Genomic DNA, 27,982 nt, shown 5'->3' with positions numbered 1-27,982 from the left:
AATCTTATCATTATCCCCTAATCCAATAGATGTAATCAATTCCAATGAATTTTCAAGTCCATTTTCTTCATAAACACCTAAAATCCTCTCATCATCTTGCAATGTACCTAACTTGCGTAATTCTCCTTCAATATTATATAATCTTTTTCTTTCTTTTCTTTTAAAATCATCAACTTTCTTATACATAATATTTCCATTCTCCAAAATACCAATAAAACTCGCATCAAAGGTACCTTCATCTCGTGAGAGTACCTCCTCTTTTGTATCTCTATAATCTCACTTTATAGTGGTACCTCCCCAAAATCCTTAAATCCTTCAACAATCTTTGGCAATGGTTTCTCCTTCAACCTATCTCGATTCCGTTCATGGTTAGGAGGTACTGTTAGAAATTGTACAGCTTTCCTCCCATCTTCGCTATGTATCCTTGCATAAGCAGAACCATCGTCAAATACTTTTGTTCTCATCTGTGTTGCCATAATATAAGGTTGTCCTAAAATCAATGGATAAGACATTGTATCTTGAATAAAAAAATGTTACTCCGTCGCAACATCTCCAATCCGAATTTTGACATCTAGACAAGCTCCATATAATTCGCCGCGTGGATTATTAGTTGCTCGTATTGTCCATCCATGTTCCATATCAATTGGCCATTTTTGCTTCTTATAAAGATCTTTAGACAAAAAATTTATTTTAGAACCATGGTCGACTAAAACAACAATTGGTTCTTCTATATCTCCTACTTTCATCAATACCTCAGTAGTTGCCCTTGCCCAATGCTTTCGAGTATAATGGCTCAAAGTTTCCATTTCTTTATCACTATAATCTTCAAAACGTACTCGTTGATTATACCCAATTTTTTCATTTGTTGGTTGTTTGTAATTAATATCAACCTCTTCTTCATCTTTATATATTCTTACATCAATAGCATGACTCATTCCAGTTTCCCCCATTAATTGTCTCTTTCGCTTAATGCTGTCAATGATAACATCATGAAACTCCTTCTTTACAATTTCCAAAACTTCTTTCAATGTGAATTCCACCTTAGCATTTAATATACGTTCTTCCAACACCCCTTTCAAATTTGTTGCCGCTTCAATGTTAGAAAGTAGCTTATAAGCAATTGATTTGCCCTTATCTTTTGTCTCCGTTGTTTTTTCTTCCAATGATGCTGAGGTATCATTTATAGGTAATTCTTGTGAAGCTACCTCCCGAGCCTTGTCTCCTCGAGTTTGCCTCTTAGAAGAATTTCCTTCTCTCGTATCATTAAAATTTCCTCGTCTCTTTTCTTCCATCAAAGCTTCATGTTGGCTCTTCGCAATATATGCATGAACTGAAAGAGACTCAACAGGATTCTCCCAACCTGTTGCACCTCGTATCGTAGCTGCAGTCCTCAATAATGCTTCTCGAGGTAATTTCCCTTCTTGCATTGTAGAAATGGCAGAAGCCCAAAACTCACTACTTTCCGTACTTCTACCAAGGTCATCATCTACTCTAGTACCATAACTTGCACTTTCTCGTGCTACTGTTTCATGCTCTTTTAAGTAATCTTGAACCAATGCTCTCATTCTTCCCTTGCCAAAATTGGTTTGAAGAAGATCCTCCCTATCTTTTAATGCTATCTTCCCATCTTTTCAGCAAATAATTGCTTGCCATATCATATTATTAAATTCATTGCAATCTTTTCTAGTGTGTGAAGCGTCATCACACCAAATGCATCTTTGTACATATCCTTATTTTGAAACATTCTTCAAATTATTTGTAGAAGTATTCTCTTCAAGTCTTGCTAATTTGATTTGAAGATCTCGCATTCCTAAAATAATTTCTTCCATCTCCATATCTACTTTCTTTGATAACGATGTCAAAGGTTGAACTGTAGGCATTGTTGGTGGTGTTGTACATATTGGAGCTTTGGGTGCGTGTACTGTTTTCGGAATATTGCTCCTATCCTTCATCCTTTCTCTTTTTGCAAGCAATGCCACCGCATCTTCAACGTTCTTCTACTTTATTGTCAATCCTTCATCTTCTTCTTTGTCTTTAAGAAGGAGTTCCAATTTTTCTTACAATTCTCCATCAGTAGCTTAAAGAAATAGATCAACTTTGTTCAGCTCCAATGTCAATTTTTCTATCTTCGATAATTGAGAGTACTGCCTCTCAAATTCTTTTAGTAGCTCTGTTGCTTGCAAATTCTTATTAGGCCGTTCAATCCATTCCAGAAACAGCTTCTTAGTAACGTGATCAATATCTTCTAAGAAATATTCATCTTTCAATACATGTAAAAAAACCTCCCATGAATTCCCATAATGATCCGAAATCGATGTAATATGGTCTCTTATCTCCGGTATCATGGCAAGTCCAAATAATTCAACCATTTTCTTCTCAGAAACCCAATTTAATTCTATTTCATGAACATAACATCTTAAATACCTTGAAATATTCCTTCCATCAAATTAATCAATTTTATTGACCTTTGCTTGCAATGCTTTGGTTGCAAAAGCTTCTTTTCGATCATTGCTTTGATGTTGCTGCATTGATAATGAGAAGACTTGAAACATACTAGCAATAGATGGATCCATGTGCATACCTTGTCCTTTAGAAGAACCTCCACCAGAAACTCCTCCCAAAGATCCTTCAAAATTTTTATTTTCGTTCTCCATAAAAATAAGAATAAAATGAAACGAAATTGAATACCTTCCACCTCAAGCTTTCACGTTGGATTCACCACTTATGTCGTATTACATACTATCTTGCTTAAGAACGCGCTAGGCGTCTGGCTATAGGAGGTAGTATGGTGTTTCGCTAGTACTCAAGCAGTCTATCGGGTTTTTGACTACTCGAATACAATCTATATCAGATTGCAATGTAAAAGCTTAATTCCAATATAAAATGCCTAGAGACCCTATATAACTTTAATCTCTTTTGTTATTTTTATTTTATTTTATTTATTTTATGTTTTTTTATTTTATCCTTATCGTTAATTACCTTAATCCTAGACCATGAACTTTGGCAAGCTGTGATCCTCAATCTGTCCTTCCGACTTGTTGTGAAACATCTATCACTAGTGTCTCTGCAAGCCCTTTCGAATGCTCAAGAAGTTCCAATTCAACCCCGCTTACAGATTGTGAGGCTATGCTGCAATCCGCACCGATGTCCCTTGATCGCTCGCCGATATTCTTCTTATCTTTGTCGGTAGGTCCTCAGTTATCATAGAAACCCTAAACAACCTCCAATATGCCAACTCTCAATACCTCTTTAAACTGTTGGTAGATATCTTCTATCCGTACAATCAGATTAACACAACCACGCATGCATTCAGCATACTCAACCTTCTAGACAACTTTGAATTTCAACCACAAAAGTATCTCCCATTCCATCAACAATCAAGAGTACCAGCCTTTTCTCTCTTACGGAAAAATCTAGTTCACCAATATAACATTGATTTTCAGCAACCTCCCTCTCAATCTCTCCAAAACCCTATATATATATATATATATATATATATATATATAAAAAAAAATCCCAATTCTCCATCTTTTTCCGAAAGCATGAAGCTAGCATTCCGACCTAAAACCCCGATTCTTAAAAAAAAATCCATTTTTTAACCTACCCTCTTCTTTTATCCTGAGAAGATCTTATTCTTCTATCTTGGACTCCCCGAATTGAAACAGCCAACCTCTATTTCTCCCCCCCCCCATTTTTGCCTTTAAGAGATCCTTTCACAAAAAAGACGTTCCCAAAATGGCAGAAAGAACGGAACAGCCTGAAACGGAATCGAAGCCTCGTAATTGGACCGCATTGGGTTGCCCGACCAAGTCAGGTCTCATACTAGGTAAGAGGCCCGTAATAGGACCTGGATTAGATGTCTTCTAAAATTGGATCCAATTGGCTCTCCGAACCAGGGTCACCTGACATTGAGTTGGTTCTTTCCCTTCCTGCTGACTCCTGTTACTGGAATCAAATGGAGCATTTTGTTATTATTGAGTATGCCCCGGCTGACTGTAACAGGGTGACTGAACCTGGCTTCTCAATATTTGCACTGGAATTGGCTGTTGCTTCTAACATCCAAGGTGACTAAATATTAATAAATCTTCTTCATTTATATTTTCATCATATAGACGTGTTACAACACGACATCGCTAGAGGTCCCCATTCCAGTTTATCCTTCCATGTCAACCGAGTGAGAGGAGCAGCAACTTGAGAGTAATTTTTGATGAAGATTCGATAGAAGTTAGCAAAATCAAGAAAGCATTGTATGTCTCTAACCGTCTTCGGAACCTCCCAGGACATGATTGCTTCTACCTTCTTGGGATCCATCTTCAAGCCTTCCGTAGTCACAATGAATTCCGAAAACTCCATCTCCATTTAGTGAAATAAACACTTCTCCAACTTAGCATATAGTCCTCACTTGTGTAGTTTCTCTAAGATCAAACGAATGTGCTTTTCATGCTCTTCCTTGTTTTAAGAGAATATCAAAATATCATCTAAGTAGATGACAACAAAATCGTCAAGGTGCTCTTGAAAAATATCATTCATCATATGTTGAAAGACCGCTGGAGCATTGGTAAGACCAAAGGGCATGACATTATACTCAAAATGGCCATACCTTGTACGGAACATTGTCTTCCACTCATCTCCTTTCTTGATTTGTACGAGGTTGTAAGCTCCTCTTAGATCAATTTTTGTAAAGATCCTTGCACGTCCAAGTTGTTCTAAGAGACCAGAAATCAAGGATAACGGGTAACGATTTTTCTTTGTTATCTTGTTGAGGCCTCGATAGTCCACGCACATCTGCAACGAGCCATCTTTCTTCTTCACAAATAAGATGGGTGCCCCAACTGACGATTTTGAATGATGGATGAAGTTCTTGGCTAAATTCTCGTTGATGGACTTCCGCAACTCCGCCAACTCTGTCTGCGATAGATTGTAGATTGGGCCAAAAGGCGGTTGTGCTCCTTCCTACAAGTCTATGGCACAATCATATGGTTGGTGTTCCGGTAGCATGTTGGCATTCTTCTTTTGAAACACGTCTTTAAAATCCTTATATTGCTCCGGAATACTAGCTATCAAGATCTTCTCTCTGGTAGTTGGAGCCGCAAAAATTACAAACGGTGTGCCTTCCTTGGATGATCTTACAAACACTCTTGCTCCAATGAATAAGGATTTTTCTATTCGGAGTTTTCTACTAAGCTTGCTCTTGGATGGTTTTGTAGGAAAGGTCATCTTCCACAACTTCCAATCTATGGATGGATTATGCTTTTTCAATCAGGAAAGACCAAGAATAATAGGATTTGATGGGGTTCTAATAATATTAAAAATAATATGACTACTATGGCCCTTAAACGTCACTGCTATAGGTTCTGATTCATGGGTGATACTACTAGACAATAAAGGTCGCCTATCTATGACCTCAACGTGAACAGGTTTGGATTTTTGTACTAAAGGGATCTTATGATGCTTTGTAAATTCTTCGTCTAAGAAACAAGCAGATGCTCCTGAATCTAATAATGCTAAGGTTCTCAGTTTTTGAGGGCCAATAAACAAAGGGATTGTAAAACAAAGGACAGGTTAAGCGGAAAGAAAGGAACCTGGTTGTTGTTGCGATATTTCACTGTCCAGCCGCACGGTTCCTATTGTGGCTGGGCATCCTCGTTTTCTTGAACAAATGTGCCTCTGGTCCTGATAGTGCGTCGATTTTGCTTTTTGGGACAGCTTCCAACTTTGTGGCCTTCTTTACTACAATATAAGCATAGACCTTCTTCTATACACCGCTTTTTTTCTTTTAGAGTAAGGGATTTGATACGTACGGCATCAATTTGCATGTCTTCTACATCTGAATGTGAATTCATACTGCTTGCCGACATAGTTGGGGCGTGGCGAATCGTATGTTGTCTTGAGCGTTAGTCTTGGCGACATTGGAATAGGCAGTTATCGCTTATCATAGCTTGGCTAATAGTTTCGTTGAGCATTCGCGGATCGGGAAGAGTTAACAGCAAATCCTTCATATCGTCCCTTAAATCCCAATAGAATTGACTCATCAATGCTTCTTCGTCCCAATTGATGTCACATGCTAATTGCCTGAAATCCAATGCATAGACTGATGTAGAGCGCATCCCTTGTCGTAGTGACCAGATCTTTATTGTAGCCCATCGAACCTTATCATGTTCACCAAATGTTTCCCCAAACGCCTCCAAAAAGGTTTCAAAGTTGTTTAATATGGACGATTGTTTCTCAAACAAAGGAGCAAACCATGATAGAGCTTGTCCTATAAATAAGGTTCCAACAAGCCCAACATGTGACTCCTCTGTTGGATAGCATTCAGGCTGTAAAACTGTTATCAACTTGATTTGATTGACGAATCTTCAAAACTTGGAATGCGTACCATCGAACTTGTCCGGAAGGCTAACTCGGGGGCTCTTTATGTTGTAGAACCAGCGGTGCTTGTCGAACCTGAGGCAAAGTTGCTTCTCCAAGTGCAGAAGTTTGAGGCTAGTGCAACCTAGATTATACCATCCCAGATGCTCCATCATTATGAAGCCTTGCCACGATTCCTTCAATCTCTGCAGTTCATTGCGATAACGTAGAAAGGTCATTTATGATAGCATCGAACTTAGACTCCGAACTTTCCGTCATACTAATGTCTTGGCCTTCGGCCATTCTAAGAGAAGGACAGAAATGACTCTACAAGAAGACAATATTGGTTTAGAAGAGGGTACTCCGCAACTTCTAAAACGCCTTAAGAGCTTCAAGAAAAGGGGTAATCCACTCTCTCCAAGAAGAATAAGACTCCAATATTGTAACAAAAGAAGTATGAATTTAGAGGAGGGTAATTCGCAACCTCTAAAACACTAGTACACCTTCAAGCTTAGGGGTAATCCACACTCTAACGAGGAAGAAACTAGCTCTGATATCTAAGGTGAGTTCAGTCTCGACAAACTGTCATGGACACAGAAATACAGGCTCGAGATCTAACAAGAAGTTCAAGAAGAACTAGCAAGAACTAGATTAATCAAATGAATACAAAAACAACACCAGAGAGGTGAGCTAGAGCTCCAGGAGATGTGTTATCGAGACTGAAAAACTCTTTAGCCTCGATTCCAATATATACTCCTATTTAGGAAGCTTCTCAAGCGACTTCCACCAACTAGGAAGCTTCTCAAGCAACTTCCACCAACTAAGAAGCTTCTAGAAGGTTCCAGAGACTTGCTTCTAAAAGGTTCTAAAAACTTGTCTCTAGAAGGTTCTAAGGACTATGTCCCTAACACTACATGCACTAAGTAGGAAGGAGGAAGTCATGACCTTGTTAGCCATGATCTTAAGCAAGAATGACACTCCTTTGGAGCCGAAAGTCAAAGAGGGATATAAAGAGGACGAAGAGGCTATCGAGTTAAACAAGATGTTTGACTACAAGCCGGTTCCAAAGCAAGGATTATCTTTTAAGTTTCCTAAATTGAAGATAATCAAAATGGTCAATGGGTTGATCTACTACAAGCAAAGTATATTGTATCTTCTCGAAGGAAACCTAAGGAAGAAAATGATGAGGGAGTTCCACGATACGCCCGGAGCAGGACACCGTGGAGTGTTAGTGACAACTAAGGAGTTGTCTAAAAGTTATTATTGGCCAAATCTCAAAAGAGATGTGGAGAAATATGTCTCCACTTATGCCAAATGCCAAATGAAAAGAAAATAGAATTGCAAAACCCTCTACCCATCTCGAAAGCACCATATAGATGTCTTTCAATGGATTTTATGACATTCTTACCGATGGTGCAAGGATATGATGCCATCTTTGTAGTGGTTGATAGGTTAAGCAAGCAAGTGAGGTTCATCCCAACAAAGTGGAGTGATGGTGCTGAAGTCATAGCGCGACTCTTCTATGAACATTAGATATACAAAATGGGATATCCAGAGAACATAGTGAGCGATTGAGATGCACAGTTCTTGATTGCTTTTTGGCAGCACTTAATGAAGTAGTCAGAGACCAAGCATATTTTAACAATTGCATTTCATCCTCAAAGAGATGGTCAAACCGAACGCGTAAATGCTATTCTCAACATGTACTTGAGAAACAATATAGCAACAGTTCACGAAGACTGGGTGGATGTTTTATCGCAAGCTAAATTTTGCTACAACACCATCTACTCAACAAGAATTGGTATGAGCCCATTCAAAGTTGTTCATGGGTTTGATGCATTAAAGCCGACTGACCTAGTGTTCGCGAAAAAAGATGAGGATTCCCTATCCACATTCTTTTCTAAGGAAGCGGCAATGTGGATCTACAAGAGAGAAAACATCCAGAAGATAGCAACCTACATTCTAGAGCAACCAAAAAATATAAGCAAGCAGCAAAGAAACATCAGCGCAAAGTTGTGCACCAAGTGAAAGACATGGTGTGAAAAAACACCACAAACTTGTCTATTCGAAACTCTTTGTCCCACCATTGAGTACAATGATAGACAGGCCTTACAAGATGATCAAGATGTGATAAAGATTTATTCCTTACTGATATTCAGAAAAGCATGTTCCACCCTGTAAGATGATCAAGATGTCATAAGAATTAATTTCTTATTAATATTCAGAAGAGCAGGTTCAACCCTGTAATCCATGCATCAGTATTGAAAAAGTTCACACCGCATTATGAAGACAACCACCCCAAGCAAGTATTAAGGCCAACTGCACTCCGTTGTGATGCATAACAATCAAAACAACAGCCAAAAACGAACCATAGTTGTTGAACTTGTGGATCCACCCGTCATTATTGTCAAAATTGTCCAACGTATAAACCACATTGACCACCATCTCCTATGAGGAACCAAGATTGCAGAGATGGTGTTACAATTTCTGAATTAAAAGGTGCATGCACAAACACTTCAACCAATTTTGCACCAATATCCTAACCGCGAAAATCATTTCCCTGCCCAAAACATCCCTCCTTCCTCCCCACAACCGCCGCCTCAAACTGGAGAAAAAAATTCGTAAATTAAGCTCTTGCAGTCCCGAGCAAAATCCCTACCAGATCCTATACATCATCAATCAATCGAGTCCCGCTCGCGTACATCTCTCGCGCTCGAAATGGGTTCTACCTACTCTGATTCTGCTGCCCGACCCGGCCCCGCGCCGATCCCATTGCCCGTCGGCCTTGCCCAATCCCTACTCTACAAAACCCTACCCTCATCCGCCTACTTGCTGTCGGTGAAATCCGCATCGATCACGTCGTCTCCTCCCGCAGCCGGCCCCGAGCTGCTCCCTTGCCCGCCTGGCGCGCCTCCCTCGGGCGCGCCTCCGGCTCCGGGCTGGTTGTACAAAGACTGTCCTAGCTGCATCACCTCCTGGTTCAAAGCTGCCATCGCGTCCTTCATGCTCTGTGTGTTGTCGCTCGCGATCGCATCCTTCAATTCCTTCAGCTTCGCTTCCACCTTGTCCTTCACCTCTGCTGGCACCTTGTCCGCCAACTCCTTCAGCTGCTTCTCCGTTTGGTACACCACTGAGTCTGCCTGGTTCTTCGTGTCCACTGCGTCCCTCTTCTCCTTGTCTTCCTGCCCGAACTTCTCCGCCTCCTGCACCATTCTCTCCACCTCGTCCTTGGGCAGCGTGCTGGCTCCTGTGATCGTGATGTCCTGCTTCTTCCCCGTGCCCTTGTCCATGGCGCTCACTGACAAGATGCCGTTCGCGTCGATGTCGAACCGAACCTCCACCTGCGGCACGCCCCTGGGAGCCGGTGGAATGCCGTCCAGCCGGAAGCTTCCCAGTGACTTGTTGTCCCTCACGAACTCGCGCTCTCCCTGCAGCACGTTGATCTCCACGCTTGTCTGACCATCGGCGGCGGTCGAAAACACCTCCGACTTCGACGTCGGCAGCGTCGTGTTCCTCGGGATGATCTTCGTCATCACACCCCCCAGCGTCTCCAAACCCAGAGACAGAGGCGTCACGTCCAGCAGAACAATGTCGCTCACTTCACCAGCCAAAACACCGGCCTGCATTCAACACCCCCCGTCCTTCTCATTCGTGCTGCCCACCCGCAACAATGACAACGCACGCACACACCACCAACCCCGACACCTCTTGCTAAACCACCCACTCAACCCCCGCTCCGCTCGCATCCCCACTCTCCCTGCCTCCACATCCGCATTCCACACGCCCCTCACCCACGCCACTCCACTCCACTCCACTCCACTCAACTCAACTCCGCACCCACGTCACGTACCTGCACGGCGGCTCCCAGAGCAACCACTTCGTCGGGGTTCACCGTCACGTTCGGGTCTCTTCCTGTGATCCTCTTCACCAACTCCTGCACGGCTGGTATTCTCGTCGAACCGCCCACCAGAATCACCTCGTTCAGATCCTTGTACGACAACTTCGCGTCCCTCAGCGCATTCTCCACAGGGGTCTTGCACCTGTCCAGCAAGTCCGAGCACAGCTCCTCGAACTTCGCCCGAGTCAGCGTCGTGTCGATGTGCTTCGGCCCGTCGGCTGTTGCGGTGATGAACGGCAAGCTGCACCAAACCCATGCCACCGCGCGGTCAGCAACCGTCCAAACGCAATACCCACAAATCCTTCCCTCCCAGACTCATCCGTCACCCCCAACAAATCCACCCCACGAACAACCCTACCGCGCTCCACCACCCATTGCACTCCCCAATCCACCGTGCCATTCGCACCCGCCCACACGCCGTTCAGCCCCCGTCACCACCCTCACCTGATGCTCGCCTGAGACAGAGAAGACAACTCCATCTTCGCCTTCTCCGCGGTCTCAGTCAACCTCTGCAGGGCTTGCTTGTCCTTCAGCAGGTCCACTCCCTCCGTCTTCTTGAAATCGTCGGCCAGCCAGTCCACGATTCTCTGCACCACCCCCAAAACACCTCCACCCATCAGCACCACACCCACCCAAACATCAAATCGCACCAATTCTTCTCCCCCACGCCTCCACATCAAACTGCGCCCCCCACCAATGCGCCGCAACCAACATGCATTTGCACACACTTCCGTCCCCACTCCAGCTCACCTTGTCGAAGTCGTCGCCTCCAAGGTGCGTGTCACCAGAAGTTGACAGCACCTCGAACACTCCATCGCCCACCTCCAACACGGACACGTCGAACGTTCCACCCCCCAAATCGAACACCAAGATGGTCTCGTTGGCCTTCCTGTCGAAACCGTACGCCAGCGACGCCGCGGTCGGCTCGTTGATGATTCGCAGCACGTCCACTCCCGCAATTCGCCCAGCATCCTTCGTCGCAGTCCTCTGGGCGTCGTTGAAGTACGCCGGGACCGTCACCACGGCCTTCGCGACCTTGTCGTTCAAAAACTTCGAAGCGTCATCCACCAATTTCCTCAACACCTGCACTCACAACATTCCCAAAACCCCACAATCAGACCCTCCTCTTCCTCCTCCTCACCCGGAAACACCCATTCCTCCCGCCACCTCCACGCCCCCCTCGCCAATCCCAATACCAATTCACGCCCACCCGCCCCTCCGCAATCTCCACCACACACGCCCTACCTGAGCAGAAATCTCCTCCGCCGCAAACGTCTTGCCGATGGCCGGGCAGTCCAGCTTCACATTCCCGTTCGAGTCCCTGATCACCTGGTACGACACCTGCTTCGCCTCGTCGCCCACTTCCGCCATCTTCCGCCCGATGAACCTCTTCACCGAGAAGAACGTGTTCGTGGGGTTCACCACGGCCTGCCGCTTCGCAATCTGACCCACCAGCCGGTCGCCGTTCTTGGTGTACGCGACCACCGAAGGCGTGGTGCGCTGCCCCTCGGCGTTCGTCACGATGGTGGGCTTGCCGCCCTCCATGGCAGCAACGGCCGAATTGGTGGTGCCCAAATCAATCCCCACCACCTTCTCCGCCACAACCCGCATCGGACCGGCGGCACGCCTCGCCTGCCCACCGGACTTGGCCCTCAGCTTCTCCACGCCGAACCCCGCGCGACTCTTCACGTCGCCCCCGAAGAACGCATTCCTGCGCGTGCTGAACGCCCCGTCGTTCCTCCGAGCTCCCCTCCTCGCGTCCGCGCCCGCCACGGCTCCCACCGACCCCACGGCAGCGGCCATCGCCTGCGCGTTCATCACGGACGCCATCGCTGCCTCGCTCACACCCGGACTTGTCCTTGCTCCGTTCGCTCAACCACTGAGAGCTTTCTCGAAAATTTCTGAAACCGAGAAACTGCACGTAGGAAGCGCACAGCGAGTCGGAGCGATTGCAAACGCAGAAGCTTGGGGTGGTGACGCTGCGATGCAAGCCCTAGCGCTGTGGCTGTGGGGGAGTGCGCTCAAGATGTGTAAACCCAGAACCCTATCCTTCCAGAAGCCGTCTTGACAACTCCGAGAAGCTTGGCCCCGAGAAACGTGAACCGCGACCTCGCGTCCGTCCGTCCGTGTGAAGGGGGTTGTTTTTCCGAAGGGACCCGACCTTTCGAGGGCTTCTTTATCTATCCACCCTCTCTCTCGCTCGCTTGCATGCGCGGGTGGATGTGCACCACACGATGGGAACGCCGGGATATGCCGCCGGGTGGGGGGAGGGGCCTTCGCTCCCAAGCTTCATTGCACTTGTTCCCCAGTTTCACAACCTGTTCCCTCGCCCCCCCCCCCAACGCCCCGATGACTTTTGTTGTTGTTGTGTGTGCGTGTGTGTGTGTTTTTTTTTTTTTTTTTTTTTTTTTTCCGGGCAACGTCGAATGCTGCCCAGGTCCGTGTTTGGATAATGCTATCCACAATTTTCTCCTTCGCAGGTGTGAACGCAGGTTCCAGACTTGAGCACTGTGGATTTGCTCGATGTTTCCGCAAAACAATTCCATGGGATTCCATGGCCAGGGGACTATTCTATTCAATTAAATACGTCGCCTCATGTTATTTTATTTTTTCATGATGTTTCTATAATCGTATCACCACTCAGACTCATTTTTCCTTCACCTTATTTGTTTGCCTTTGTTTGTATGTATACGTTCATTTGCATTTACTAGCAATAGGATTCCTTCATTTCAGAGTAATATGTCCAATCGGATCATTCTAATAATTTTGTTATGCAAAAATACATGCACCACAAGAACAAATCACAATGCTTACACATGTAATCAAGAGTTTTGCAATCATTTTTTGTTAGTGTTTCTCACAAATCAAATGAAATTGGTTTGATTGAAAATAAGATTTACAAAAAATAAAGACTAATGAAAGATAAAACAGAAGGAAACCTGGATGACAAAGGAGTTCCAAGTGAAAACCTATCAATAAAATAAATAATAAGGACTCTTACATTTGCAAATATTTCAGCATATATGTATGTAGAAGGAGAGTGAAAAAAACAATATGAGATACAAGCAGGTGAATATTATGGTCTTGGTATGTGTTGTATCATCAAAGGCCACACAATAAGAATATTGATCTTGCAAATTTAATGCCATGGAAACAAAAAAAAACCCAGTGGGGGACCAAGTAGCTGGATTTTTATTATCTACAACATCTGTATATAGTTTACATCAATTGTATCTACCCAAGTCTTTAAACAGCACTAGACTTGGTAGGATTTATCTCATTAGAATGTCCATTTTTGCATCATGTGATGGAAACAGCACATTATCATCAATGTGTGAGGCCCAACACACACATTTAGTATGAGTGATTAGCATTTACTGTTGGACCTTCTTTTATTTAAGTCAGTAGAAATTAGAGTCAGAACTATCCTTGTAATAGTTACAAGTGTCAGGATTGACATCAACTACATCAGCACAACAAGACAACAATGTTGATTTTGTATTTCATCAACTCTTGTTGCAATCTTTCTGCTTGAGTTATTGGAATGTAAAGGCTTGTAAAGCTATGAAAGATTGAATGTAATGTAGGAAATCAACATAGTGGAGCATGGGCATGTAAGATTTGTTAGGTGTTGGATAGAACAATGCAATTGTGTGGTATTTTCAAAATTGTGTTCACTCAAATTGTATGGCAGTTGACCTTCTTTGCATATATGTATGTATGTATGTATATGTTGTTTTGTATATACATGTATCTCTTACATAAATCAGTTCAACGAGAATAAACCAATGGGATAAACCAATGGTGACAAAAACCATCTCTAATTGTTTTTACAAAAGTGAAACAATAACTCAACTTTTGATCAATCAAAAATCAAAATTTGTATGCAATTGCTAAAAATTGATGAGAGTAGCATTGCAAGATCATTGCGCATGGAGCTTGGAAGCTCTCAATTGTAATTTTTTGTTAATAATTTATAGTAAATAATTTTTGTGGCTAGCTGCATGGATTTCCACTAGTTAGTGTATATGTATGTATGTATGTCTGTATATATATATATATATATATATATATATATAAATATAATAATGGAAGGCTTTATTTAAAAATAATATTATTAAAGGTATTTTATCAAGATACGACATTATAGAATATAGTTGGAAATGACCACATAAATAGTGTTATATAGATGTGTATTAACATTTTTATGTGTCTAATAATCTTGTAAACATATAATATAATAAAAATTATTAATTACATGGAATAACATGTGCTCTTTTTAACATACAAAATTATTCATGTATATTTTCATTTATACTTATATAACTAATGAAATTACTAATTTTTATATGGTACCATGAAATTGCTAAACTGCCAAGAATTTGATATACAACTATTTCAATCTTCTAATCTTGGATGTGGGTGTATTTTACATTCCACAATGAAGCATTGCTCAATCATGTTTATGACATATTAGCAAGCTACAGAGTTGTGGATCATGTACGCAGACTTTTACAAGCCATGTGATGCACAATGTGTGTCATTTGCATGTACACTTGAGCTTCTAGAGGTTGCAATGTCTTGTAAGTAGCAACAACTTTGGATTTCTCAATTTGTCATCATATTTAGCATACAGCTCAAGCTGATCCACATGTATTGTACAACCCACACATTTGACAAAGTGATGAATCATCAATTATTATTGGACTTTCATGTTTATGAATTAAATTGATTAGTAGATGGATGGACCATAATTGAAGAGACATTCAAAAATCATCAAGTGAACCATATCAAGATATAGAGCCTCCAAACTTAGTTCTTTGTCCCTTTTTGATACACCTCTACACCAATGAATTTAGTCTTAAAAGGTATTGTTCTAAGAGATCAATGGTGTGATAGTGGTTTGCAAGCCTTACTTATATGTCAATGAATTAATCAGCTTAATTGTAAAAAAATAAATATTGGATTTTTATGTAATGAGGTTGAATTGTTTCTAACAATTTTAGCCAAATTGAAATAAGCAACATTATCACAAATGTATTATCATTGTTATAGATTAGGTTTGCTAATCGACTGATATAGGAACTATCTAAGACTTGTAACTCACCTAACATTCTTATGTTCATAACAATGGATGAAGTTGATTCATGTATCTTATGATGTAAAAGTCCATGATATTGTAGATGATTTATAAGACAAAAGACTAGTCACATAATTTCAATGTGGTAGGAAACAATCAAGATCTTTAATTTAATGCAATTATTTTTTATTGAGTTTTTTTTTTTTTTTTTTTAGAATTTAATTCAATTTATTTGTCATAGTTTTAGAATATAAATACAATAATATGTTGGAATTTAATATTTGCAGATGTATTCATATTTGAATAGATTAAAGTTGACTTTGAAAATATTTTATGTTTTAAAATTTATTGGTTTATTTTGTTGTTTCTAGCCATATAAAAGCTTATATCATTTTTTCTTATTAATTTGGATTGTGATGAAGTAAGTTTGTATTTCAAGTTAAAATGATATTTTTAATGAGTTTTATTTTTTATTTTTTATTTTTATTAAGATTTATACATGTAAAAAATAATGTTTATCTTAAAATATATCTTTTTTGTTCTTTAATCTCTTCTTTATGTCTTATTTTTGTCTCATAAGGCTTTGTGAAAGTTGAAGTATTCCATTGATATCATTTGCATCAAAGTAGAACTTAGCTTACATATGATGAACATTTTTTCATTGTCGCTAGAATTGTAACTTGATGATCTTAGCTTCAAAGTTCTTTTCATTTGAAGTTGAAAATCCTAAAGGTCTTCATGAATCTTTTTTTGAAATATTTTATGACTTAAACTTTAAGACTTGTTAATGTATTAAAAATGTATAATATAATGACAAGTAGAATGTCAATTGTTATTTTTTTATTATGATTTCTCTTATAATGTTTACAACATAATTTTTAGCTATTTATATCTGACCTATAATAAGATTTTTAGTACTATTTGGTCTTATTAAAACTACTTTGTTTCTAACTACCTTAACTATCTAAGGCAGCTCAAAGACCTTGTCTTTTATAACACATAGGTAGTTAACCACTTTATCTATTCAAACTAGCTATTTAACTTTTTTCTTCTAATTTTTTTACATTAGTTCTTCTACTTCTTCTATTAACTTCTTTCTTACTTAGTCTACTCTTCTTGTTTTGATTTCTTTTGATACTATTTTTTTTTTCTTCTTCTTATTTTTTTTTTCTTCTTCTTATTTTTTTTTTCTTCTTCTTATTTGACTTTATAGGAGTCTATAGTTGACTTTTAGGCTAGAAACTTGGTCAACAAGTTAGCCATGTGCCACACATGTTGGAAGCTTAAAGAACAAGCTAACTACGTGGTCCATCCATAGAAAACTTGCCTTGCAAGCAAAGGCATGTGGCCTAGAAAGTCAACATATATTGGAGGTCTTATAGAACATCGCCATGTGGCTTCTAGTTAGATAGTATATATAGAGGCAAGAGTGAAGCCCTCTTCACTCTTGTCAACTCCTTTCTTGCTTCTAGTCTAGTTTCAAGGGTCTCTAGTTTTCTTGTATTTCGGCAATAGCCATTCCAATTTCTTTCTTAATATACATATTTCTATTTTGTCCTATTTCTTTGAGAAAAGTCTCACTTACTCTTTAGCTTTCATCGAGTTCTTGTCCTTGACAGATTGACAAGAGTACACTTACAATATGAGAGCTTTGTCTTTTCTTGATTAAGAGTGGATTACCCCTTTTTCTTGATAAGACATAAGCGCATTAGAAGTTGCGGATTACCCTCTTTTAAACTGATATTGTTCTTAGTATTTTCTTTGTTATCAATTCCTCTCTTCTATTTGTTTTGAGCGTTATTAGACATCTTCTCTTTTCTAAGTGCTACTATGGCAGAGCTTGTTGAAATGAAGAGTGCAATGGCACAGATGCAAGAACAATTGAGGGAGTTAATGCTTGCGATGCATCAACTCAATTTACCACCACAAGGAGCAACAAGAATGGTAGGAAGTGAAGATATAGAGATGATTGGGGCTGCTTCAACATCTGCACCAAACCATGTCCCTTCTCCCAGAATGGAACACCCTTCGAGTGTTAGAGAACCGAGAGTGGCCTTGCCCGAGAAGTTTGATGGTACCAGATCCAAGTTTCGAGGATTCATCAATCAGGTCCAATTAGTGATTGAACTTCAACCCCAGAGCTATCCAACTCCAGGGTCACAAGTTAGATTCATTGGTACACTTCTTTCAGGTTCAGCATTGTCATGGTTTTCATCTTTTCTTGAATGACGAGATCCAATATTGGATAATCTGGAGGCTTTTTTGGCGGAGTTTCGATCCATGTTTGGAGAACATGATGCAATTCATGTTGCAACCAACAAGATCCATATTTTGCGACAAGGCCTCAACGTTACTACAATTCAATGGCAACACCGACGTCTCCTCAACACATACCTTCAGAAGTAGAGGATATGCAAATTGATGCGGTACGTTTCAAACCTCTTACTGAGCAAGAAAAGTCTCGTCGTCGACAAGAAGGATTGTGCTTATATTGTGGAGAACCTAAGCACACTGCTCAACATTGTCCAAAGAAGCGACGTAACTACAAAATGAGGAGTACGGCTGTCAAAGAAGACAGTATGTCGGAAAACGAGTACGTCCAGCTACAATAGGGACTATGCGGCTGGAATCTTGTACAACTTCTAATGAAGGTCCTATCCTCTCCTCAGAACCATCTCTTTGTTTTATAATAGATGTGCGTTTAGGACCTAATAATTACAAAGCCTCTGCCTTGATAGATTCAGGAGCCTCAGCTTGTTTTTTAGATGAAGAATTTGCTAGATGTCATAGAATATCATTAATACAAAAAACTAAACCTGTACACGTAGAAGTCATAGATGGTCGTCCGTTGTCTTCTGGAGATGTAACTCACGAAACACTTCCTGTAGATGTAGTAATAAATGGTCATAGTAGTTGCGTAATTTTTAATATAATTAGATCTCCCTCTAATCCAGTAATTTTAGGCTTATCATGGTTAGAAAAGTATAATCCTCGAATAGATTGGATTTCTCGTAAACTTGATTTTCCTCAGAGCATTAGTAACAGTTCTATTAATCAAGTAAAAAACCATGAGTCTAGTATAGTAAAACCCGCACTTATAGGTGCAAAAGCATTTATACATGCAGCAAAAGAAGGATCAACTTTTGCTATTTATACTGCACCTATTTCTGAAAGCGTAAAGACTTCAAGTGGCATTCCAAGTCAATATCAAGATTATCAAGATGTTTTTGAGAAAAAGAATGCAGATATTCTTCCTGAGCATCGCCCATACGATTGTTCAATCGATCTCAAGGAAGGAACTCAGCCACCATTTGGACCAATTTACAGTTTATCGCAAGATGAGTTGGCTGAACTCAAGACATATATTGACGAGAATTTAGCGAAGAATTTCATACGCCATTCAAAATCTCCAGCAGGAGCTCCAATTTTATTCGTAAAGAAAAAAGATGGATCTTTACGAATGTGTGTTGACTATTGAGGACTCAACACGATCACAATCAAGAACAAGTATCCATTACCTTTGATATTAGGACTCCTTGACCAGTTAAATCAAGCTAAGATCTATACAAAAATAGATCTAAGAGGAGCATATAATCTAGTACGGATCAAAGAAGGAGATGAATGGAAGACTGCGTTTCGAACCAGGTACGGACACTTTGAATACAATGTCATGCCTTTTGGACTCACGAATGCACCAGCTGCTTTTCAACATCTCATGAATGATGTATTTCGTGAATTCTTAGACAATTTTGTCGTCTGCTACCTAGACGATATCCTGATTTATTCTAAGAATGTTGAAGAACATGAAATACATGTTCGTCAAGTATTACAAAAACTTAGAGATGCAGGATTGTACGCCAAGATAGAAAAGTGTGTATTTCACACTACTCAAGTTGACTTTTTAAGATACATCATTTCAAATGATGGTCTTATGATGGATTCTAAGAAAGTCCAAACAATCATGGATTGGAAGATTCCAAAGACTGTAAGAGATGTCCAATGTTTCTTGGGATTTGCCAATTACTATCGGATCTTCATCAAAGACTTCTCACGAGTTGCAGCTCCACTTACACGCTTGACTAGTAAAGATAAATTCCAATGGAATCAAGAAGCGGAAGCAGCATTTGAAGCCTTGAAGACATCGTTTGTCTCTGCACCAGTCTTATATCGTGTTGACTTTTCCAAGGTATTTTTTATGGAAACAGACGCATCGGATTTTGCCTTGGGTGCAGTTTTATCACAAATGGGAACAGATGACAAACTTCATCCTATAGCTTTTCATTCAAGAAAATTCTCAGCAGCCGAGATCAATTATGAGATCCACGATAAAGAACTTCTTGCAATCGTGGATTCTTTTCAAGAATGGCGTCATTATCTAGAAGGTGCTTCTAGTCCAGTCACTGTGTATACAGATCACAAGAACCTCGAGTATTTCATGTCAGCACGCGTGTTGAATCGTCGTCAAGCTCGTTGGAGTATGTCTTTATCAAGATTCGACTTCATTATCACTTATCGGCCAGGAAAACAACAAGGTTTGTCCGATGCCCTATCTAGACGTTCTTATTTTGCACCAAAAGAAGGAGATACAGCTTTTGAGCAACAAAGAACGGTCCTCTTGAAACCGGAGCAATTTCATCTCCGAGCAGTGAAATCAACACTGACTGTTGATTCAACTTTTCTCAAGCAAATCCAGTCCAGTATGTCCTCAGACCCTCTTGTTTATGATATCGAGAATAATTCTTCCAAGTCTCATGATTCTTCTAAGTTCGAGTTCAAGAATAATCTATTATATTTTGAAGGACGCCTATATGTTCCAGAAGGAAAAGCACGTTTGCGTGTTCTTCAAGCACGTCATGACTTTCCAGCAGCAGGTCACTTTGGATATAATAAGACTCTGGAACTCATATCAAGAGATTTTTGGTGGCCACAAATGTGGAAGTCAGTCAAAGACTTTGTACAATCATGTGATATTTGTTCAAGATCAAAAATTCCTCGACATCGACCTTACGGACTTCTTCAGCCATTACCTATATCAGAACAACCATGGTCTTCTGTTTCTATGGATTTCATCACAGATCTTCCAAACTCAAGATCTTATGATTCTATATTTGTGATAGTAGATCGTTTCACCAAGATGGCACATTTTATGCCATGTACAAAATCTATCACAGGTGAAGAAACAGCTAAGCTTTTCATTGATAATATCTATCGCTATCATGGATTACCTAAAGATATCATATCGGATAGGGGAACTCAATTTGTGTCGAGATTCTGGAGGACTCTTTTCAAGATTTTAAAAGTGGACATAAAGCTATCTTCAGCTTTCCATCCTCAAACTGATGGACAAACAGAGCGCGTAAACCAAGTCTTGGAACAGTATTTAAGGTGTACCATCAACTACCAACAAGATGATTGGACAAACCTTCTGCCATTGGCAGAGTTTGCTTATAATAATACGGTACATTCCTCCATGCAACAAACACCTTTCTTTGCCAATTATGGCTATCATCCACGACTTGATACTTTTGATTTTTCAAAAGTTGATAATCCTGCAGCAGAAGATATGGCAAATCGGTTGTCAGAGTTACATGCAATAATGAAGGCGCAGTTGAAGAAAGCTCAAGAACGACAAAAGATAAATGCAGATGTATATCGTAAAGAGCAACCACAACTCAACGTGGGTGATAAGGTATGGCTACTTCGTCGCAATATCAAGACCACTCGACCTTGTGACAAATTGGACTATCGTAGGCTTGGCCCCTTTTCTGTTTCTGAACAGATCAACCCAGTTGCATATCGGTTACATCTACCGGAGTCAATGAAGATCCATCCTGTATTCCACGTGTCTCTTCTTGAACCATATAAGACAGTGGATATACAAGGAAGAAGACAAATGCCACCGCCTCCTATAGAAGTAGATAATAATGAAGAATTTGAGGTGGAAGAGATATTAGACTCAAGGCGGCGCCGAAATAAGCTGGAATATCTTGTTCATTGGTGCGGATATGATATTAGTGAGCGCACATGGGAGCCATCCAGGAATCTAGCAAATGCATCAGCTAAAGTCAAAGTTTTTCATCAATGACATCCATCAAAACCAAGATGAAAACCTCTCTTATAAAAGAGACAAGATTGAGGCAAGATAACATTCAATTTCCTATCCTTGTTTGTAACTTCTTTGCATTTTGTGACGCTAATTAGATGGAGAGCCAACAACCAGTGGATTCAACTCAAGAACCTTCGTTTGCTGACTTACCGGATGAGACATTGCGATTGTCACCTTCAAGACGACGCAACCGAGATGAAGACCCTCAAGAACGACATGTTCTTCCTCGAATAGATGGTGAGATACAACGCGTTTGGTATCACGACCTTGGAAGAGATTCTCGATGTTTGGTGATATTATTGGAGATAGGAACGACTCCTGATGGTGTTTCAAATGTATTATTTGAAGGAAGTTATGAAGGCCTCAACAGTGATCAAATAACAGGGTGGTCTTCTCGCCCTGGAATGGGACACTATCGATGGCTAAGAGGACCCATCAACTATCTTCGAAGAGAACAAAAATCAGAGTATGTAGCAAATACAATTCGCCGCATATTAGATTTTCTCAATATATAATCACCGCTCCTCGTGGAACTCGTCCCTAGAAGGGGGGGTAATGTCACGGACATACATATAATTACCTATATGAATAGATAAAAGTATGTAAAAGTAGATAAAAGTAGGTTAATTGTATAATATCTTCTAGAAAAGCTTCTTAGAAGCTTCATAGACGCTGCTTTGACTTTATAGGAGTCTATAGTTGACTTTTAGGCTAGAAACTTGGTCAACAAGTTAGCCATGTGCCACACATGTTGGAAGCTTAAAGAACAAGCTAACTACGTGGTCCATCCATAGAAAACTTGCCTTGCAAGCAAAGGCATGTGGCCTAGAAAGTCAACATATATTGGAGGTCTTATAGAACATCGCCATGTGGCTTCTAGTTAGATAGTATATATAGAGGCAAGAGTGAAGCCCTCTTCACTCTTGTCAACTCCTTTCTTGCTTCTAGTCTAGTTTCAAGGGTCTCTAGTTTTCTTGTATTTCGGCAATAGCCATTCCAATTTCTTTCTTAATATACATATTTCTATTTTGTCCTATTTCTTTGAGAAAAGTCTCACTTACTCTTTAGCTTTCATCGAGTTCTTGTCCTTGACACTTACATATGATGAACATTTTTTCATTGTCGCTAGAATTGTAACTTGATGATCTTAGCTTCAAAGTTCTTTTCATTTGAAGTTGAAAATCCTAAAGGTCTTCATGAATCTTTTTTTGAAATATTTTATGACTTAAACTTTAAGACTTGTTAATGTATTAAAAATGTATAATATAATGACAAGTAGAATGTCAATTGTTATTTTTTTATTATGATTTCTCTTATAATGTTTACAACATAATTTTTAGCTATTTATATCTGACCTATAATAAGATTTTTAGTACTATTTGGTCTTATTAAAACTACTTTGTTTCTAACTACCTTAACTATCTAAGGCAGCTCAAAGACCTTGTCTTTTATAACACATAGGTAGTTAACCACTTTATCTATTCAAACTAGCTATTTAACTTTTTTCTTCTAATTTTTTTACATTAGTTCTTCTACTTCTTCTATTAACTTCTTTCTTACTTAGTCTACTCTTCTTGTTTTGATTTCTTTTGATACTATTTTTTTTTTCTTCTTCTTATTTTTTTTTTCTTGTTTTGAGTCCTTTTCATACCACTATTTTTTTTTTTAATTCTTTTCTTCTTATTTTAAATTTTTTAACTTCTTAATAATATTTTTAAAAATTACATCTTTCAAAGAAATTTAAATATTTTTATATTAGATTAAATAGTAAGAATAATATCTTGCATTAATACTCCCCTAAAACATATTTGATTAGATTAGATTCTATTTCTTCTTCTTTATTCTAGTCAATCTAATTGTCACTTCAAGAAGGATTTTGTAGTCCAAATAGCTTACAAAAGAATAGTTGAGATAACACAATACCTTTTTATATACTTTTTTTAAATTAAAAAAATTGAATGTTGAAGAAATTATCAAAAATGACATTTTCTTGTTTGCATACACAACATTCACAACACCACTTAGAATTGGTGCAATAGAGTGTAAGTGAATTTGAAAGCCTTCTTTATATAACTTAAAATTTAAGTTTTATCATATAAAAGTCTTTTTTTACTAGTGCTTCTTGTTTAAATCTTATTGCTTAATATTAAAAAAATACAAACCATTGAAAAGTTTAGATCAATTAACTAGAGTTTTTACTTCTCCACAAAAAAATATGCCATCTAAATTAGAAAACTTGAAGAACTAAATACATGTAGCTATGAAGTTCCTTCCTTTTCAAATAAGCATGAGTTGCCATATCCATTGACTTCTAATCCAACTTAAAATCTTACATAGTTTGTCACTATTTATGCTATCAACTTCTAAGATTCAATATATGGCAATCAGTAATAGACTTGACTATCTTTCTACAATCTATTTTCTAACTATATTAATATGCATAATACTTCTAATACATTAGTAATTCATCAAAATTCATGTCATCCATCATAGTGCATTTATTCATTTGAATATAGTTGGCTTTGAATCTCTACAATTGTTGTTCAACATTCATTGTCTCTTCTTTAAATTTTGTACTCTAAGGCATTCTTTCACATAACTTCTATTGCTTAGAACTACCAAATTTCTAGCCTAATAGTAAGTATCAAGGATATGAATCTAGAGGAAAGAAAATCCTTAATACACTCTTGTATCATTGAAAGAAACTAGAAAGTCATTCAAAGATGATATAATATTGAACTATAATGGCTATTGCCAAAAACAAAAAGACTAGAAAGTCTTAGAACAAGACTAATGACTAGAAAGGCATTGACAAGAATGAAGAAAGCTTCACGCTTGCTTCCATATATACTCTCTAACTAGGAGCTATATGACAATATTCTATAAGACCTCTAACATGTGTTGACTTTGCTAGCCACATGTCTTAACTTGCAAGGCAAGTTCTCTATATATGTGCCACATAGTAAGCTTGTTCTACAAACTTTTACACTGAGTTAACTTATTTCACAAGCTATCAACACGTGGTTAATTTGTTGGCCAAGTTTCTAACCTACAAACACATCTAAAGTCGAAATTGCATCTAAAAAGCTTTTGAGAAGCTTCTCTAAAAAACTTTATGAAATTAATCTATATTTATATACTTCTACCTAATCATACAAGTAACTATTGGAATAAATATATATGTCCGTGACAGTAAGTCTTCACTCCTTTAGTTACTTTGCACTAATTCTTAGCAACCATAATTGTCCTTCTTATCCAATAATAAGCTCCTTCATTGGACTTCGTCCACCATGATACAACTAACTTATGGTAGCATTCAAATATGCTTTGTCCTAATTACTCTTAATTCTCTCTTAAACCATTGAACCTTCTTCTAATCCAAATTCTTTCTTTATTTAATGATTGTTAATCATTTATTCATGATTTCTTCTTTTGGCAAGGTCTTTTTATCTTCTTATTTCCAAATAAGTATTTACAAATCTTCTTTTAACCTTGATTTGAAATTTTCATAAACATATTCTATGATAAACTTGGATTTTTTTTTGTATAAGAACTTTTAATACATAAAGCACACTTATGACTTAGCTCAAAAAAATACCTATTTTTTTTATTGTTTAATTATTATAGCTATAAGTACTTGTTCATAGAATGCCAATCAATTACATTATTAATTTTTTAATTAGGTCAGATAATTGATATGTAGATTTAAATGTTCTCTCTTGATCCACGATCAACTTAAGACATTAAAAGAAAATTTTTGATTAGTCATTAAATTAAATTAAAACAATTAAGACATTAAAAAAATTAGGACTTATATAAAACTCTTAAAAAATAAATTTTATCAATCCAATGAAGAGACAACATTGCCCACATTGCTTATTTTGTTTAGTTTTTTGATTAAGCTAACTTTAGTCTTTTTGGCCTCATGCGCCTTATGTGTTGTATTGAATCTTGTTCACCAACTTGCCTTCTACTTTGATAGAGCATGCCAAATCTTTGGTGGATCAAACATGACCAATTGCAAGGCCATATTCTCATTTGTTGCTAACAAAGGTTAAGACTTTAAAATAAATCTTAAAAGAAAATTAAATCACCAATTGTAAGTATTCTTTTTACACATTATTTTATTAAAGGAGTACTGATGTTAAAAAAAATATAATTATAACATTAATTTTTAAAATCTATGATTAAAATATTACATAGACATGGTGAAAATTTTGATATCAGAAGTAAACTTAAAAAATCCAAAAAACCCAAAATTAATGCTTTTAAAATTTAAAATATATATTTTTCCAATTTTTCAAAAAACATAAGAAGAATAAATAAGTAAATAAACTTTGACGTGAAATTACAGATTTTGTGTGAAACCTAATAATCAGAACCAAAAAAACTATTTTTATTTGTTTAGATGGTAAAAAGATAAATATAAAGATGAAGATAAAAACAAAGATTAAATAACTTAGGCCTGAAAATGTAAAAAATAACATAATAAAGACAGAACTTTGAGTAAGCATTGCAATTGACATTTGATTCAACATACTAATAATTGAAAGAAAATTATAATTTAATGTGGAATATACTTTTTATCAATTAATTTAAAACATAAAAATCATGTATTACAAATAATGATAAAAATTTTAAAAAATATTAGAAAATGTGCATATGTACTTTTTTGTATTCCATCATAGAAATTCGATATTAGTGTTTTAAGATAACTTTATAATATTACAGATTTATCCATGATTTCAACCTTGATTCCTTCTAAGAAATCTATTTAGTTTCTACTGGAAGAAAACTTGTTGGAAAAGAATTTCAATATGAAATATTTAGATAAACATTGTAAAGACAATCCAGAATTTTATTTATATATATATATATATATATATACACACACACACACACACACACACACATATATATATATATATATATATATATATATATATAATTTCTAAAATCAGTATTTGTAGATCAAAATAATTTATTGTATGATCAATGCAATATTTCAATGATCGTAAACTATCAAATGCTTCATAAGATTTTAAAAAATTAAAAAATTAAAAATTTTATACATACAAAGTAACGAAACTGTTACATATCATTTATTTGGGACGACGATCAACCCATCTGAAGCCAGTCAGTCAGTCAGCCAGCCAGCCAGCCATCCATCCATTTTTCTGTTTTGAATGTAAATAGAAATATTTAACTAAAATTATATTAAAACCTTTCATTCATTTCTTTATTTTTATTTTTTTCATATTTTCAGTAACAACCTTAACACAGTTAAACCTCCAGGTTTAAACTCACACCTGAGAATCCTGAATCTGTTTCATGGTTGCTGACATGATCGCACAATAAATTAGCTACTCTATATTGATCATGATAATCACAGCTTTCTGCAATGACAGCTTCACGGCATAAACTTGTCGGTGATACTAGCAACTGGTACTTAATGCTTTTGTCCTTAATCCAGACTGGACGGTTAAATGTGGAGTGTGAAATGTGCTGGTAAAGTTCACGAAAGCTAGTCAGTAACACTATTATACCGGCAATAACCAAGAGCCAGAATAACAATGTTTTCACTTTTAAACAGTCATTTTCCACCATTTCGAGAAGTCGGTAGTTCAAAAACAGCCGGCAATTACCTTCAGAGAAGAAGCCTCAATTTCTTGCCGGAAAGAGCGTTGCAAGCTTCAAATATATGGTCGCAAGAAATAAAATGTCAAAAACCGTGAGGAATTACAATAAAAGAAACGACTTGGCAAGTAGAACCAGATCTTAAAAAGTCGCCTCAAAAATAATGGATATCGATGATTATGTTAGTACAAAATATTGTGTGTAATAATACTCAAGGAAGAACAATATCTGTTATAACCTCTGAAACCACAAACCACATTCACTCTAGTATGTAACATACAGAGACAGAAAGGCGAGATTTAAAACTATCCAACACATCGACACGCACCAATTACGAAAGAATACAGACGACAAAGCCAGCAAAGGTACAGGAACACACTCCAGCGACAACAAATAGTAAACATTTGAGAACAAATGCAACCATCGCAGCGAAGACCCACGTACATGACAAGTCAAATATCAAACGAATAGAACCCCACAAGCAGCAGCAAAAACATCCAGGTCAGCAGCTGCTGCAAAACAAGGTGGCATAACAGTTGCAACAAATTGCACGCTGCAATGGACACAACACGAACACATTCACAACACATCCTATTCACCCTTCACCTAAACTCAAAAAACGTAACAATTGCGTACACAAGAAATTGACAAAAACATCAAGAGAGAACTCAACTCTACCCACCAAAACTATACTTCATCACTTCAGAAAATATCCCGAGTATACCAATCATTCGAAAAAATAAAAACCTGGTAAAAGCCCGCCATGACCAGCAACCGAAAACTCCTCACCCATGACCACCATCCGCAATTCACATAAAGAATACACATATGAACTACATCCCCCATTACATCGCCACATCCATTTCCCTGCCCAAAACATCCCTCCTTCCTCCCCACAACCGCCGCCTCAAAC

At 38.2% G+C, this 27,982-nt stretch overlaps 1 protein-coding gene across 1 annotated transcript; it reads right to left on the bottom strand.

The window, feature by feature from the left end:
• Window positions 1-8,954: 8,954 nt before the first annotated feature.
• On the bottom strand, window positions 8,955-12,382 carry LOC141044404 (stromal 70 kDa heat shock-related protein, chloroplastic-like). Its single transcript, XM_024524879.3, has 5 exons — window positions 11,492-12,382; window positions 10,997-11,329; window positions 10,691-10,833; window positions 10,199-10,487; window positions 8,955-9,968 (listed from the first exon to the last, which is right to left on the bottom strand). Exons 1-5 carry the CDS (start codon window positions 12,074-12,076, stop codon window positions 9,174-9,176), a joined length of 2,145 nt encoding a protein of 714 aa, XP_024380647.1. The 5' UTR covers window positions 12,077-12,382; the 3' UTR covers window positions 8,955-9,173.
• Between the last annotated feature and the right edge of the window lie 15,600 nt (window positions 12,383-27,982).

Source organism: Physcomitrium patens, chromosome 7 (genome assembly GCF_059467195.1).
Source record: "Physcomitrium patens ecotype Gransden chromosome 7, ASM5946719v1, whole genome shotgun sequence".
NCBI lineage: Eukaryota > Viridiplantae > Streptophyta > Bryopsida > Funariales > Funariaceae > Physcomitrium > Physcomitrium patens.
Note: the sequence above shows the minus strand (reverse complement) of the source record. Positions and strands in the feature narration are given on the sequence as shown.

Bases quoted from the DNA above. Each gene is read 5' to 3' on its own strand.
- LOC141044404 (XM_024524879.3), bottom strand. From the start codon at position 12,076: ATGGCGTCCGTGATGAACGCGCAGGCGATGGCCGCTGCCGTGGGGTCG. The intron at 10,834-10,996 runs GTGAGCTGGAGT...GGGGTGGTGCAG, and splicing joins GAGGCGACGACTTCGACAAG to AGAATCGTGGACTGGCTGGC. The intron at 9,969-10,198 runs GTACGTGACGTG...TGTTGAATGCAG, and splicing joins CTCTGGGAGCCGCCGTGCAG to GCCGGTGTTTTGGCTGGTGA.